This window comes from Cynara cardunculus (assembly GCF_001531365.2).
Source record: "Cynara cardunculus var. scolymus isolate 2C chromosome LG 13, CcrdV1, whole genome shotgun sequence".
NCBI classification, from domain to species: domain Eukaryota; kingdom Viridiplantae; phylum Streptophyta; class Magnoliopsida; order Asterales; family Asteraceae; genus Cynara; species Cynara cardunculus.
In genome coordinates, this window is record NC_037540.1 from 14788274 (window position 1) to 14803040 (window position 14767).

Below are 14767 nucleotides of genomic sequence, written 5' to 3' on the forward strand. Positions count from 1 at the left end.
TTTGAATTATTGTCATGAGGTCAGTTGGTTTTTTTAATTTTTATTTGAATTGTTGTGACGAGGTCTCTTGATTTTTTTTTCTTCACCAGTAATGAGGACCTTAGATGCTGGAAATGATGTTGCTTTTGAGTTGTCGTATCATGGATCAGGGCTGGATCTAGTGCATGGTGGTAGGGGTCCTAGGCCCCCAACAAACTCACCAATTTAAAATCAAAGTTATAAAAAGATTTGCTTAGTAAAATTTTCTTATTGTGCGCCCAACAAGAACTAGGCAAGAGCCCCCAACAAGAACAAGACAAGGCCCCCTACTTGATATCCTGATTGTTAATTGGTCCATTTACAGCACACACTGATATTTTTATTCAAAATATAAAATATAAAAAATATACACCTCGATGAATTAGTAAAAAGTCAACTGAAAATCGACCTGAATAAGTTATCTTTATTCGGTTAATTGAACCGTTTAAGCCGAAAAGGAAAACCCCAAACCGTTTTCATCCGGATGAATTATTTGGTTTTGAATTTTTTTTCTACACCCATAAGTGTGCCCCCAACTATAAAAGTTTCTGGATTCGCCACTGTCATGGATTATCTTAATAATTGGTGGGTATTGGAGATGTGATTCATTTTTTAAATGTTGAATATGGATCATCTTTTTAGTATTCATAAATTTTTTGATTACATATTCATAATAAAGTGATGTTGCATATGATCTTATACCCGACAAATGGACGGGTATAACACTAGTTGATATTGGTGGTATTGGTTGTTGTCATTTCATTACGCTTTCGGTCCTTCTGACTAAACCCTATCTATTAACTTAGTGTTTCTTCATCAAGCAGTCATGAGGAACCCACACACCATCTCTACCTCATATTGATCCCCATTGAGGAAAACTCATCGACTTCAGCTTCATTGAATCAGTGTTTGGTTTTGATTTTTTATTTATAGATTGTAAACTGTAGAGTTGCTCGATCGTAAATAATGGAGGATGATGGGTTGAGGATTAAGAGGTCGTAAGTGATGGAGATGAGAAAGATGATATGGTGGCCTAAGGCGGAGGATGATTTTCCAAGGAGATTGGTGCGAGTTATCATGTTCACAAGGTGGAAACAATGACGGGTGGTGACTTCGATTGCAGAAAACAATGGCTGAAACAACAACGATTCGAAGAAGAAAAGTGTTGAAAAATGAGGTAAATATTATATGTAATGAAAATATAATGTAATAATAGTTACAGATTTGTTTAAGTTTTCAATAGAAAATTAAAGGAGGGTTAAAAGGACCAAAATGCTCAAGAGATAACAAAATCAACTGATGATTGTGAGGCTTAGGGACCAAAAGCGTAATAAAATGATAATTATTGGTACCATGCCGGTATACTAAATGAAGTTTAGGGACAAGACTTGTTGATTGGTGACAACCATGAGGGACCAAAAGTGAAATTTATTCATTCGGACGGATTCAAACAAGAACACTTGTGATTCACGCAAATGCAAGAACACTTGTAAGTTAATTATTCTGTTTTAAGTCATATTTTAAGAAAAATTAAAGAGTAGTAAAATATTAAATACATATTTATCTTTTTTCAAGAATATTGAAGACATGCAGGAGTAAAATGAAAAAAGAAAACTGCAAATCATATAATAAACAGGCAGAGCTGATGATTATGGACGTGATCATCATTGGTTTTTGATTTTATCAAATCATTATCACAACAACATAACATCATAACAAGTCTTCGATTTATCAAAGCATTATCATATTATTATCACAACAAAATCACATGATTGTCACACAAAAAATTCAACATAAAAAGTTTTCGATGCTACTAACGATCTTTAAGGCAAGGATCAGCCGCTAAGGTCCCCGTCGACCGAGAAAATTCCAATTAGTGTTTTAAAAAAAATGCAAAACGTAACAATTAGTTCATATACAACTTATTGAGTTATATATTCCAAATTTTAAATAATTTATTTACAATAAAATATATTTATCTTTATTAACCAATTTAATGTAAATAATTTTTGTTTCATATATATCAAACATGTTAACTATTACTAGAAGGGTATTTGCGTAATGCAGCGAGATAAATCTTGATTTTAATGTTTAGTTTTTATTCTTTGTCACTATCGATATAATACGATTTTATGTGATTTTGAGAAAGCGCTAATGTTTTTATTTTTGAATGAAATATAAATTTGAAGATAACATAAAAATTTAAAAAGAAAAATAGATCGATATTAGTATCAAATTAACTATTTAACCAAAAAAACATATTGCCAAAAAATCATGAATTTTCATACAATATATGGAGGACCTACCGATTTTTTGCTTGCTCACTTAAAGCGTTTTTTTAAAAGCGTAATCTTGCATGGAGCAACCATTTTTCCTTTTATATTATCATTTTGCCGAACTGTTTTAGCTACATACCAAGCTGATTAAATATCGGTTTGTTTCTTTGAATATTTATGGACACAAATGAAAAAAAGTATATTTATATCCCATGAAGTGGTAAAAACAAATAATACATCTATGTCGACTCTCTTTTATTCCAATGTTCCCTCTTTTTATCTCAAAATTGGCATTTTGCCCTTTTGGCAACAATCAATATATAGGTGACATAACAACTCGTTAACAATCTTGGCATGGCCGGCGGTGGTTTTTTCGTCATCGGAGAAACCACTGCTGACTACCCTTTCGATTCGACCGGCCAATAGAACTCTCACCATTTTTTATACCCTCCTCGGCCTCTGCCTCCTCCACCAGAACCTCTGGGAAATCTATCATTCCGGCGATCGGAGTAACCAACTCGTCCTCCTCGAGAGAACCCACCACCGCCGCCGCCGCCGCCGCTGCCACCTCTTCTGTTACCGTATCCACCACGGCCGTCACCGAATCTTCCCCTTGACTGTTCTCTCTCTTGCAATTGCGGCAATGCATTTACCACCACCAAGCTTACACCACCAGCATTCTCTTGGCCTGCAAATCCAAGACCAAAAGATTGAAAAAAGATCACGGCGAATCTTGTGGAGCTGAAGTTGAAGAAAGATAATATACCGGCGAGGAAGGTGTTGAGATCATCAACAGAAACATCGAAAACTGCACTTTTTTGGTCAGCAGTCAATGCAAGACCTCTAACGGACTCCACCTTTTCTTCGGGTAAAATCCTCCTCAAGACACCATATGCGAAACTGGAAAGAGGAAATGAACAGCACTTGGGTATGAGTCAGAGTACAAACGTTATGTATGGCAAACTAGCTAATAAGCTATACGTTTGATTTTAGCTGATAAACGAGTTAGTTTTGCTAAAAAAATAACTAGAAAAAAGTAGATGATGACCTTGAAAAGTTAATCAAAAAGATATAAGGTGCATAACCAAAAAAAAGAGCTCATGGAGCTTGTTGCAATTTTGCTTGAACTATCTTTTCAAAAAGCTAGATTATAAGAGCATCTCCGACACATTCTTTATAATTTTTCTAAAAAGAGAACCAAAAGTTAAATCTATTAATAAATAAAATTTACATCCCAACTCCAGCATATCATCTATTTTGGAATTTTAACATTAATTATATCATTAAATATTCTATAAAGTTATCGTCCGAATACACTTTAAAGTAAACTTTATATAAAGTAATAATACATTCAATCTCATTTTTGGAAAAGATCATTTCTCTCCCCTCACAATAAATTTTAGAGAAATCTCTAAATTTAGAAGAATTCTCTCCCTTATTCTTTTTTCTATTTTGGAGAACCATTTAAAGAATATGTTGGAACATAAATATAACTAAAATCTCCATTTTCTCTATTTTAAAGGATATGTCGGAGATGCTCTAAGTTATGGCTAACCAAAGGGGGTTTATGATAAGCTAGTTTATGGAGAGCGAACATGGCCTAATAATGGAGTGGAACAATGTACGCACGAAAGGCATAGATAAAGATGGAAATGCTCACGAAGGCGTGTATATGGGTCTTCCAGCCTCAAGAAGAACTGTCACGTAGTTTTCCATGGAAGTTAGCAACGATCTCTGCTTAATCTCGGTATAACCCTGAAAGAAAGAAGCAGACAGAACTCCCAGTCGGCAGACACAAACAAATATCAGAACCAGCAAAAGAAATTGGGGATTATTTTTATCTTCAGCGCTCATGGGATTAGTTAAGGTGCGTGCAAGTGGGCCGGACACCCAGAGTTACAAAAATAAAAGGAGCAGAAATATGAGACTCACAATGCTCTTGGCAAGCGCCTTTGCCAGCAGTTCTACTGGCGAGAGACCGGAAGTATTCAAGAGATCTTCGGCAGCCGACTTGAAGACGGGTATCACACTGCATTTCAATGTAGTTATGAAAATATGTTGAACAGTTAAACGTTCACTGATCATAAAGATCCATGATACCTATCGGATACTTGAAGTATTGCTTCTGCAGCATCTGCACCAGCAGCTTTAGCAATATCTGATGGCTGAGGAGCAGAGACGTGTTCGAATTTCACACCAGCTTCTCTCTCTAACTTGGAAATATTTGCCCTCCTTGGCTCATAAAGTGTGATGGCAATACCAGAATTTCCTGGAGAAAGTTGAAACCGGAAGATCAGGAATCAGTATTTGATGCCCCACTGATTGTTCGCGCACACTCTCACTTAGGGGCTGTTTGGTTGGTTTTCCATAAAGACATGTACAGATCACTGTCTGTGTGGATCATTTTGTAGGTTTAGATTGGGAAGGTTTTTTAACAAATGGAAGGAGCATGTTTTTTAATTAGGAAGGGAAAGTTTGGAAAAAAACTTGGCTTTCTGCATAAAGCTCCCCCCAAAATCTTAATGAATAAGCCATTTTTTATATCATTAAGCCACTACCAAAACGTCATGTATAGCTGACAGCATAAGCTGTGAGTCCTATTAGGCTCATTAAGCTGCCAACAAACAGACCCTTAGCTTCATCGTTGGGCTATGTAGCTGGATGCCCTTCTCAAAAACTGAATTAAAGAATCTAACCCTCTAGTGTATTTCTAAGTTTTTACAGTGTTAGGGTTTATTTTTGTTATTTAAGAATTACCTGCTCTTCCTGTTCTTCCAGATCGATGTATATAGTCTTCAACGTCTCGTGGTGGTTCGCACTACAGGATGGAAAAGTAATTGCTGTTAATAAAGGAGAGAATGATGTGCAGGCATGATTTCAAGATTTGGTTTTGATCATTGTCGAACCTGGATAATCAACTGAACATCGTGAATGTCAAGTCCTCGTGCCGCCACATTTGTTGCAACTAGTGTCATGAACTTTCCTGATCGGAAACCCCCAAGTGTTGCCTGTTAAAAAGGTCACTACAACTAGTTATTAAACTGTATATTTAAAATACAATTTCTCGTTTGGTATTTACCTATTTAAGGTAATCAACATGTGTTTGATTTATGAAAAGAACAAAGATTTTCAAGCAACCGAACTCAAAACTCAAAAGCGAAGGCCAATATAATGTACTCCCTCCATTCCAAAATAAGTGTCCACATTTATATTGCAGTTTGTTCCAAAATAAGCGACTTTCAAAAGTAAGTACCTACATTCCAATTTTGTCCTTAACCATGAAATGGAGAAACTCATTACTCTCAATATCATTAAGGGAAAAATGGTCATTTAGTTACCTAACAAGTGTAATAATTACATATTTCTAAACCTGAATGCTTTTTCCTTGTGTATATTTATTTTGGGACAAAGTGACTGTAACATACACATCCAACCTTTGATGGTGAATATTCTATGCAAAATCTTTTTCTCAAAACCTTTTTACAAGCCTTGAGTTTTCTTGGAAACAACATCTCTACTCCTTGGGGTAGAGGTAAGGTCTGTGTGCATCCTATCCTCTGAGACCCTACTCTGTGTGGGATTAACGGGTTCGATTTTTTTAGTTTATTTTAGTGAGTGTAGTTGTCCAAGACCTCGAAGATCACATGTTCTTGAATTAGACGTATTTCTATAACCGAGAGAAGTAATCTTATTGTCGTTGGTAAACAAAACCATCTTATATGTTCGGTATTCACACCTTGAACCGCTAATATAAGGTGATAAAATAAGTGGGAAGTCCTGAGAAAGTAGTCTTTTGTACAAAACATGTACTGATATACGGATACCCAAGTAGTTCTATAAATTACGATGACCAATGTTTTTCTTGTTTCTATATTGCAGAAGTACACTACTTTTGAGATGAAGCATACAATCCAAGGAGAACAAGCAATCCTCCATGAAAGACGTATTAAAAATATCGCTGCCAGAAGATATTATGCATTGGCGCCAAGGCCTGTTTCAAACTGCGATAGGTCCAAAGGCCCCATAGTCTTGTTATCAAAAAGCCGATTACTATGGATCATACATATTTATCTTTTTACATACACAGGGGAGGACTTTATTGTCATACAGACCCACGAAATCACTTCTGTTTGTGATCTATAATATGCCTGCTTTAGATCAATTGATCAAATCATTTGTAACCGTGAGTACCTAGGCCAGTTTGTGCACACCTCAACTAATCCCATCGGGCCCACAGCCAGGAAAAGCCCCCAATGGCCTCGAGAAGACTCAAACCGGACTTATAGATAGGAACCCCAAGGCCTAGCTTTTATTTGCTAGTTGAGCTGACCCGTTAAGTAAATCAAGGTTAAGCAAATCATCTTTTTTGGTGCCCCATGAATAGTGTAATCAAGAAAACTAATCTTAATTGTTAACCTACCCAGTATAATGTGCTTAACAACTCACTCTCGTAGTAAGTCAGCTCATAAGTTTGATGCCTTAATGCCTCAACAATTTTTTGGATTCTATTTTCTATTTAAATTAAGATCAATACACTCTTCCTCCTTTCATAGGGAATCCTCTTTCTTTAGGATAACATTCAAGCACTCACCAAACTTCACTAGAATAGCATTACTCCCTATATCTATAAATACTTTTGTCTTTCTTAGTGCTTACTTCACCTCCATAACTCTTATTCTACATACAAACCTTCTACTAGGTATCATCCAGAAAGCCATCAAGCCCCCGGCTTCTGCACCCCTGGGCCTTCTCTATTTTGATTGAACAATTTATTTAAGATAACCCCTATATCATTCTCTAACCTCAGAATCTTTAACAGAAATCACTGGCTCTTATCACTGATGCAACTTACCTCCCCATCCTTTTCTTTTATCCTTGTCAACTAGTATATGTCATTCCTGATATTTCGTAACTGTTTGCTCGATATCCTAAGACCTTATCTAACCATCAAATTAATAAATATAGATCATCGCCTTTTAGGTTCCACACCTAATTCTACAGTGGGATATAATGGGTTAGTTTAGTTTGGTTTCATTTCACCTAATTCTACGATGGATTCTTTCAAAGCCTCTACTTTCTCTACCTACATGATTGTTAAGATATCCAATTAAAAGCTTCTCCTAATTGATACCTGTGCAACAACTTATTTATTGACGCCTACCTAAAGGGTAGTAGAATCTTGGGTAACACATCATCAGAATGCCAATCATAAGTATGTCTCTTGATGGTTTCTACCTCACGTTGAGACTGTTGTATGTCCCCATGCAAAGGACGGGCTCCAGGCAACACACCAGCAAGTTCGGAACAATAATCTTTTGTCTCCGTGAAAACAATGGTGCGTCCTCCACTGAAAACAGAAAAGGGTACAATTATATGTTTTTCAGAAGTACCTAAAACTCTTATTACAGATTACCTCCAGTGTAAATATCTAACCTGCTATGATGGCGAATAATATCAGGAATGACCTGGCATCTGGCTGAACTAGAGCAAGGCATGATAATGTGCCTCACGTTTTCACTAGCCTTCATTACCTCCACACCAACAAGATCCACAGTCTTCTTGTTCACTTTCAGAAACTGTGAAGCAATCTGGTGAAGAAGAAGAAGAAAACAGATGTTATAGTGTTCATGCTTGATTCAACTGAGCAAACTTTCACAGATACATCATATATTCACCCGATTCTCAATAACACTATATTTCTTCTGTCCCAAAATAAATGTCCTCCGCGAAAAGGACACAGTTTTAAAAATGTGTAGTTATTACACTTCTTAATTAACTAAATGACAATTTTTTACTTTTTAATAATGAAGTAATGAATTTCTCCATCCCATAATTAACGGTAAATTGGAAAGTATGTGGACATTTCTTTTGGGACAGAGGGAGTAAGAATTAGAGACATACATGATTTACCCAAGCTGGCAAAGTTGCACTGAAAAGAACGGTTTGAACTTTGCTTGCATCATTCACCTTGCCTTGCAAGTTCAACAGTAAAAACCAGTTTAATAGCAGCAAATTAACTACTAGATTTGTTTAGTTATTTTTAGAGAAGATACATTCATGAACAATTTGACAATCTAGAGTTATAAAATATGCATGTTACATACATTTGAATAACAATAGACTAATAAACATCTTATGATTATCAAAAATGATAATGTAGATATAAAAGAATGGCCAACTTTATAACCTAATATGTGAAGTTTCAACAGCAACATACCTAAGATATACTCAACATCTTCGACAAAACCCTGCCTCAACATTTCATCAGCTTCATCAAGGATGCGGTATTTCAATGAACTGAAATCAAGATTTCCCCTCTCTATGTGATCCTACATATTATTGCATTCTATGATCAGTTAATTTTATTAATGAAAGTTCTATTTTTTTAAATGGTCAATAAATTGATAAATTGATATGTTTAAAAAAACTTGAACTCAACCCATTTGCTTGTAGGAATCCACTGATACCATTGGGTCAAAGGCCAGTTGGTGAAATAAATTTTTGCGTCCAAAGAGACTTAAACTCACAACTTAGAGATTGTTATGTAAGAACAACTAATACCTTAACACGGCCAACTGCGCCCACAACTATATCCACCCCTCTTTTCAATTGCACAGTTTGAGGAGAAATAGACGCTCCTCCTCCACCATACAAACAACATGACGTCAGACCCACAGCATCACCATAGTATTTAAAGTCGGTGAATACCTGTAACAGAAACAAGGGAAATTGTCTAGAGACCTTGTCATCAACTTCAAATATCAAAAAGATGGTATTACAAATTCAAGGGGAACAAGGTAACATTGACTTTAGGCACAATACCTGCTTTGCTAATTCCCTAGTAGGTAGAAGCACAAGAATCGTTGGTGCTCTACCATATCCAGTCCTCCGTGATGCTTTCTCTGGTCCATTTATTAGGGACTCCAATATCGGCAAAATGAAGGCCAATGTTTTACCCTATACCATTAAAATAGGTAATCAATAACTGTTTTTCTACAAAAAAAGATCATATGGGAACCAAACTAGAGGTTGCAGATAGGGAATGACCTTAAATTATGAGATAGTACAGTTGTAAGTTAACCTAGTCAAAAGGATATGATTTATAAAGATCCAATCATGATATGGCTTCTTGAACAATGAACACGAAACCAAACCAAACAAACCCAATATATCTCGCCTGAAATTGGGGTCCGGTGGTGGTGGATGTACGCAAACCTGGCCTCTACCTCAAGAAGTAGAGCAGTTATTTCCATGAAGACCTCCATCTTGTGCAAAGTGTGAGAAAAGAAAGGATAAAACACGCACACACACACACACATTAAAATTGGTGGGCAAGGACATAATTAGAACTTGAAAATAAGTACTAAAATGTGAGAACATAACCAAAGTAGGAATGGCCTACGCTACGCACCTCTACTCTAATCTAAGATTTGCAGGCTCACTAAACCTACCCCTTTATATTGAACAATGAACATGGAAATGGAAAATGACCTACAATACAATCTAAAGATAACCCACATTACACTCTTCTAGTTCCAAATGCATAAACCTAGAAATGCAAATTAGTGATCCAAGCTTCTTATGTATTTCCTAGTTCTAGAAATAAACATGTTCACAACAACCAACAATAATTTGTCAACCTCCTGAGTCTAAATTGTAAAGTTTCATCTAGTGAAGATATAAAGCAGTTAATGGCTTCATATTAAGACACCGTGATTCCTACTATCAGATAACCTAAGCTTCCCAAACGATGAAGGTGGTGAATTGCACTTAAGATGCAAAGTTAAATGCCCAGGTACCTGACCCGTTTTAGCCTTCCCGATTAAATCAAGACCATCGTAGATGGATTCAAACGTCCGAGCTTGAATAGGAAACAACGCCTCGATCCCCTTCGTCTTCAATGCAATCCTCAAGGGCTCTGAAATCCTGAAATTTGAAACCGCATTGGGATTCTTGTCTCTACCAACGTCCTCATCTTCATCCATCCCAAATGTCTTCATTTTCTTCTTCCTAATCTTCTTCATCGACTCGTCAACCTTCAAAAACCCCGAATTATTTTGAAAGAAATCGATAAATTTTGTATACCGAACTTGCTTGGTAGGCTAAATCAGACGTAAAATCAAGGAAGAACATCAATGTAATTCAATATTTAGGCTCAGACTTTTTGCAAAGCGATCAAAATTTGAGCAAATATATGATCAAGTTATCGTGAAGTTCTGTTAAGCTCAAAAACAAGTATAACGTGGCATTCTTACATGGCAAATGCATTCGAGAATGAAAATAAGAGATTCTTGTACTCCCTTCCGTCGCAAATCAAAATGTCAAACACATCTTAGATAAATTTTTATTTGTTTCAAAATAAATGTTAAAAGTTTTTATTTTTTATAATAGTCATTTAGTGATTTAAAATATGTAATTATTTCATATTCTTAAAATTATCGTCATTCATATTATTTTGGGACGGAGGGAGTAATCTATAGTAAGACGTAATAATTTATGAATCAGATAAATTATCTGTGATAATCAGGTTCCGATTATACATATGAGGTAATTATTTGCTTATTTGGGTTGTTATAATTCATGATGTGAATGCATGAGTATGTGATTAATTGTTATAATTAATTCACGGTGTTGGTATATGCATATATATGTGAAAATATGCACCATGCATATGCATGCATAGAAATGTTTATGTGAGTATGCAGGGACGGACCCAGAAATTTTTTTAAACGGTAGCACCACTTGACCATAAGAAAAAAAATATAGGAAATTTTTTTCAAACGATGCCACCGTTTGACTAAKAAAATGACACTAACATGATTCAAACTTGGTTGTGGGGTAGAATTGGGGTTCTCTTCCTCATCTCCATCACCGCCGCCGCATCCTCTGGTTTTCCGGCGTCTTCTTGCTTCTTCTCACCACCTTCATGATGATATGGTAGCACCATTCTTTGAATTTTATAAAAAATACGGTAGCACCTTCCGAAACGATACGGTAACACCGTTAACAAACCTAAAAATTTTACCCTTCGGAGGCGAAATAATACGGTGGCACGTGCCACCGTATGCTCCCATACAGGTCCACCCCTGTGAGTATGTGCATATTTTTATATGCATGCATGCATGGGTTTGTATATATATATAGAGAGAGAGAGCTTGGTTCAAATGTTAACCAAGATTATTGTGTTAACTTTGTTAACCAAGCTCAACCAATGAAAATTCATCTTTTATTTAGGTTCATATTCATCTCATAATTTAATGACAAGGGTAAATATATAATTTTAGTTTGTATGTAACTCTCATATCATTAATTAGGAGTTACAAAATCAAAAAAAATCCATAATTGTTGTTGATTTAATATTGATTTTGTTTTTCTATAATATTGATTTATCTATCTATTATGTTCTTGAATTTGTGATTGTTAAAGAAGACCCGATAGTAAAATTTTCGATATCGTTCAAGCTAATATGGATAAACACATTGGAAAACAACTCGACAATAATGGGAAGGTTAAAATGGTTTGCGATGACAATCGGACTTCGAGTTCCGGAAGTGAAGACAATAATCAAAGCGTTTGTATTGGTAATGGATTAATATGTCAATGTATTAGTTGTAAACGAAATTATGTTGATTATGACGTTTTTGTGTTTTTTATAATTCATATTGTGTTGGTAGTTTTTTTTTTAATTATTACTACGAGCCCAATTCATATGTTCAAATGGAATGGGTTCATCGTCAACTTAATTTGTTATGCAATCCAATTTTGATAACCATTCGGCTCCATCGGTTGCTTGTGATGTTTGACCTGCCATAGACTGCAACTAGTGTTCATATACATTCAGGTGTGTTCATATATGTTCTAGTAGGAACATTCAAGACATTTAATATTGAATTTATATTTTTTGTTAATTTATTATTGATATTGTTTTTTTTTATAATATTGATTTTTCTATCTATAATGTTTTTGAATTTATGATTGGTAAAAAAGACCCGGCAGTAAAATTTTCGGCATCGTTCAAGCTATTATGGATAAACTCATTGTTCATAATGAATGGACTATTGTTCACAAGTGTTTATATTGTGTTCATATGTACACTAGCTGTATATCTCAACATTGGCTCGTTCCTAAATGTGTTCATAATGAATGAATTATTGTTCACAAGCTATTCATATTGTGTTCATACCTGTTTTTTTATTTATTTTCTTTCGTGTAGCAGCTATTCTTATTACGTTCATATTGTGTTCATAAATGTTATGCAGTTCAAGTTCATATATGTAAATTTTAATTTGTTCGTATTTGACACAATGGTTCATATATATATATATATATATATATATATGTGTGTGTGTGTGTGTGTGTGTGTGTTCTTACATTAACAAAATTAAATTAACAAAAATAATGAGATTTTTTGATTGTGTAACTCCCAATTAATGATATGGGAGTTACATAAAAAAAATTTTATCTAAATATCCTTTTCCCCTTTGTTCATATATGTTATTTGAAATTGTAAATTTAAAAAATTGATTTTTTTATCATGATTAATCACAACCATTTATTGTAAGAATCAATAGCCAAGATTGATTAACAGAGTTAACACAATAATCTTGGTTAATATTTGAACCAGCCGCTATATATATATATATATGTGTGTGTGTGTGTGTATGAATTTGTGAGCGGTGAAAATGCATGTATATGTAAAAGGTGTATATGTATATATGTGGTTATGTGCATGCGTTTAAGGAAGGGAAAAGAATTTTATAATCTTCACCGTCTCTTTAGGCAAGTATAAGAAGAGAAGGTTTTTGAACTTTTCTTGCCATTTTTAGAAAGGAAACAGAAAAGTGAGTTTTATGTGTGATTTATTACAAAAGATAGAAGTTGTGATTTTATATCCCTTATCGGTCATGCCTTAATAGGTAAAATTCTTGGATAATTTATGTATTGTTTACTGAGGACTTTATCGGATGAAGTGTTCTCCGGTGAAGACTTTTACCTGACAAGGGTTGTTTGGATTGGGCATCTTATCGCCCAAGTGTTGAACGAATTAAGTGTTTGGGGTATTGAGTGTTGACCGGATTGGGTGTTAATCGCGTAATGCCTTGTCCGATGAGGATCCTCATCGGACAAACATTGTCCGGTTATGTTATTTATATTATAAATGTTGACCGGTGAGGTTGTTACCAGACACAATGTTGACTGGTGAGGTTGTTACCGGACACATGAGCTTGTTGCCGGACACATGAGGTTGTTGCCGGACATAGTGTTGACCGGTGAGTATGTTCTTATTTTCTAAGTATTGTCCGGATTGTATGTGTTGGCCGATGAGGGGCAGTCATCGCCCATGTCTTGTCCGATGAGGACTAAAGTTGATTATTTTTGTATCTTTCAAATGTTGTTATTAATTTGAGAAAGATATTGTGATTTCCTTCAAAACTGTTGAGTTGAGTATTTTGTTTTTCAAATAATGTTGAGTTGATATTGGAAAAGTGGATTTAAGAACCGTGAGAGTTTTTGAGATAAAATTTCTAATATAATTTTAAAAGCCATTATTGGCTAAAACTGTAGATTTATACTACTAAAATTTGTCTTACACTTGGTTATATTTAACAAATAAATACATCTTTTTTGCAAAAAATGATTGGGTAAAATAATTCAACTCTATTAGCTTCATCAAAGATTTTTTTTGGAAAAAAATGACTAAACTTTAAATTTAACCAACCAAAAGTTTTCCAATTTCAATTAATTATCTCTTCTTTTTATACTACTAACATTTGTCAAAATTTATTTTCTCTGTTAATGTGAAATAACCAACTTTCTAAAAAAGATGGTGGCTGGAAGTTATATTTGACCAATCCAAACTTTCAAGTTTCAACACATCATATCTTCCTTATATATTCATAGTATTTGTGAAACTTTCGTTCATCTATCAATGTGGGATAATCAAATTAACAACAGAATCCAAGATTCGAGAAATTCTCAAATCTCATTGTGTCACATCATTTACCTTTGGTTGTTCCTTTAGGTAGTGTTTGGTACGTAGACTGGATGGGACAAGACAGAACATGACTAATTGTCTATCCTATGTTTGGTACGATTAGTACAGGATAACACTACCAAAAAAACCCCTTTTTCCGGCGGCCAAATCCGCCGGAAAAAGGTATTTCCGGCGGATTTCCGACGGATTTGGCCGCCGGAAAAAGGGGCGCCGGTGTTTTTTTTTCYGACGGTGTTTCCGGCGGATTTTACACTTTTCCGGCGGATTACGGCCGCCGGAAAATCTCCGCCCGTTTTTTAAAAGAATCTTGATTAACTTAAAAAGTAATTAAATTTGTTTTTTAAAAAATTCCGGCGGATATTACCGCCGGAAACGTGTCTCGCCGGAAAATCTCTTTTTTTGAAAAGAAAATAATATTTTTTTWAAAAATAATTTTTAAAATACCGGCGGAAAAATCCGCCGGAAATCCGCCGGAATA

General features: G+C 35.0%; 1 protein-coding gene across 1 annotated transcript; it reads right to left on the reverse strand.

The window, feature by feature from the left end:
- Positions 1 to 2725: 2725 nt before the first annotated feature.
- LOC112524802 (DEAD-box ATP-dependent RNA helicase 7-like) lies at positions 2726 to 11241 on the reverse strand. Its single transcript, XM_025134753.1, has 15 exons — positions 11122 to 11241; positions 10094 to 10330; positions 9117 to 9251; positions 8856 to 9002; positions 8512 to 8623; positions 8196 to 8266; positions 7728 to 7882; positions 7530 to 7641; positions 5201 to 5302; positions 5052 to 5112; positions 4395 to 4563; positions 4227 to 4323; positions 3955 to 4049; positions 3061 to 3194; positions 2726 to 2982 (listed from the first exon to the last, which is right to left on the reverse strand). Exons 1-15 carry the CDS (start codon positions 11239 to 11241, stop codon positions 2726 to 2728), a joined length of 2004 nt encoding a protein of 667 aa, XP_024990521.1.
- Positions 11242 to 14767: the final 3526 nt, after the last annotated feature.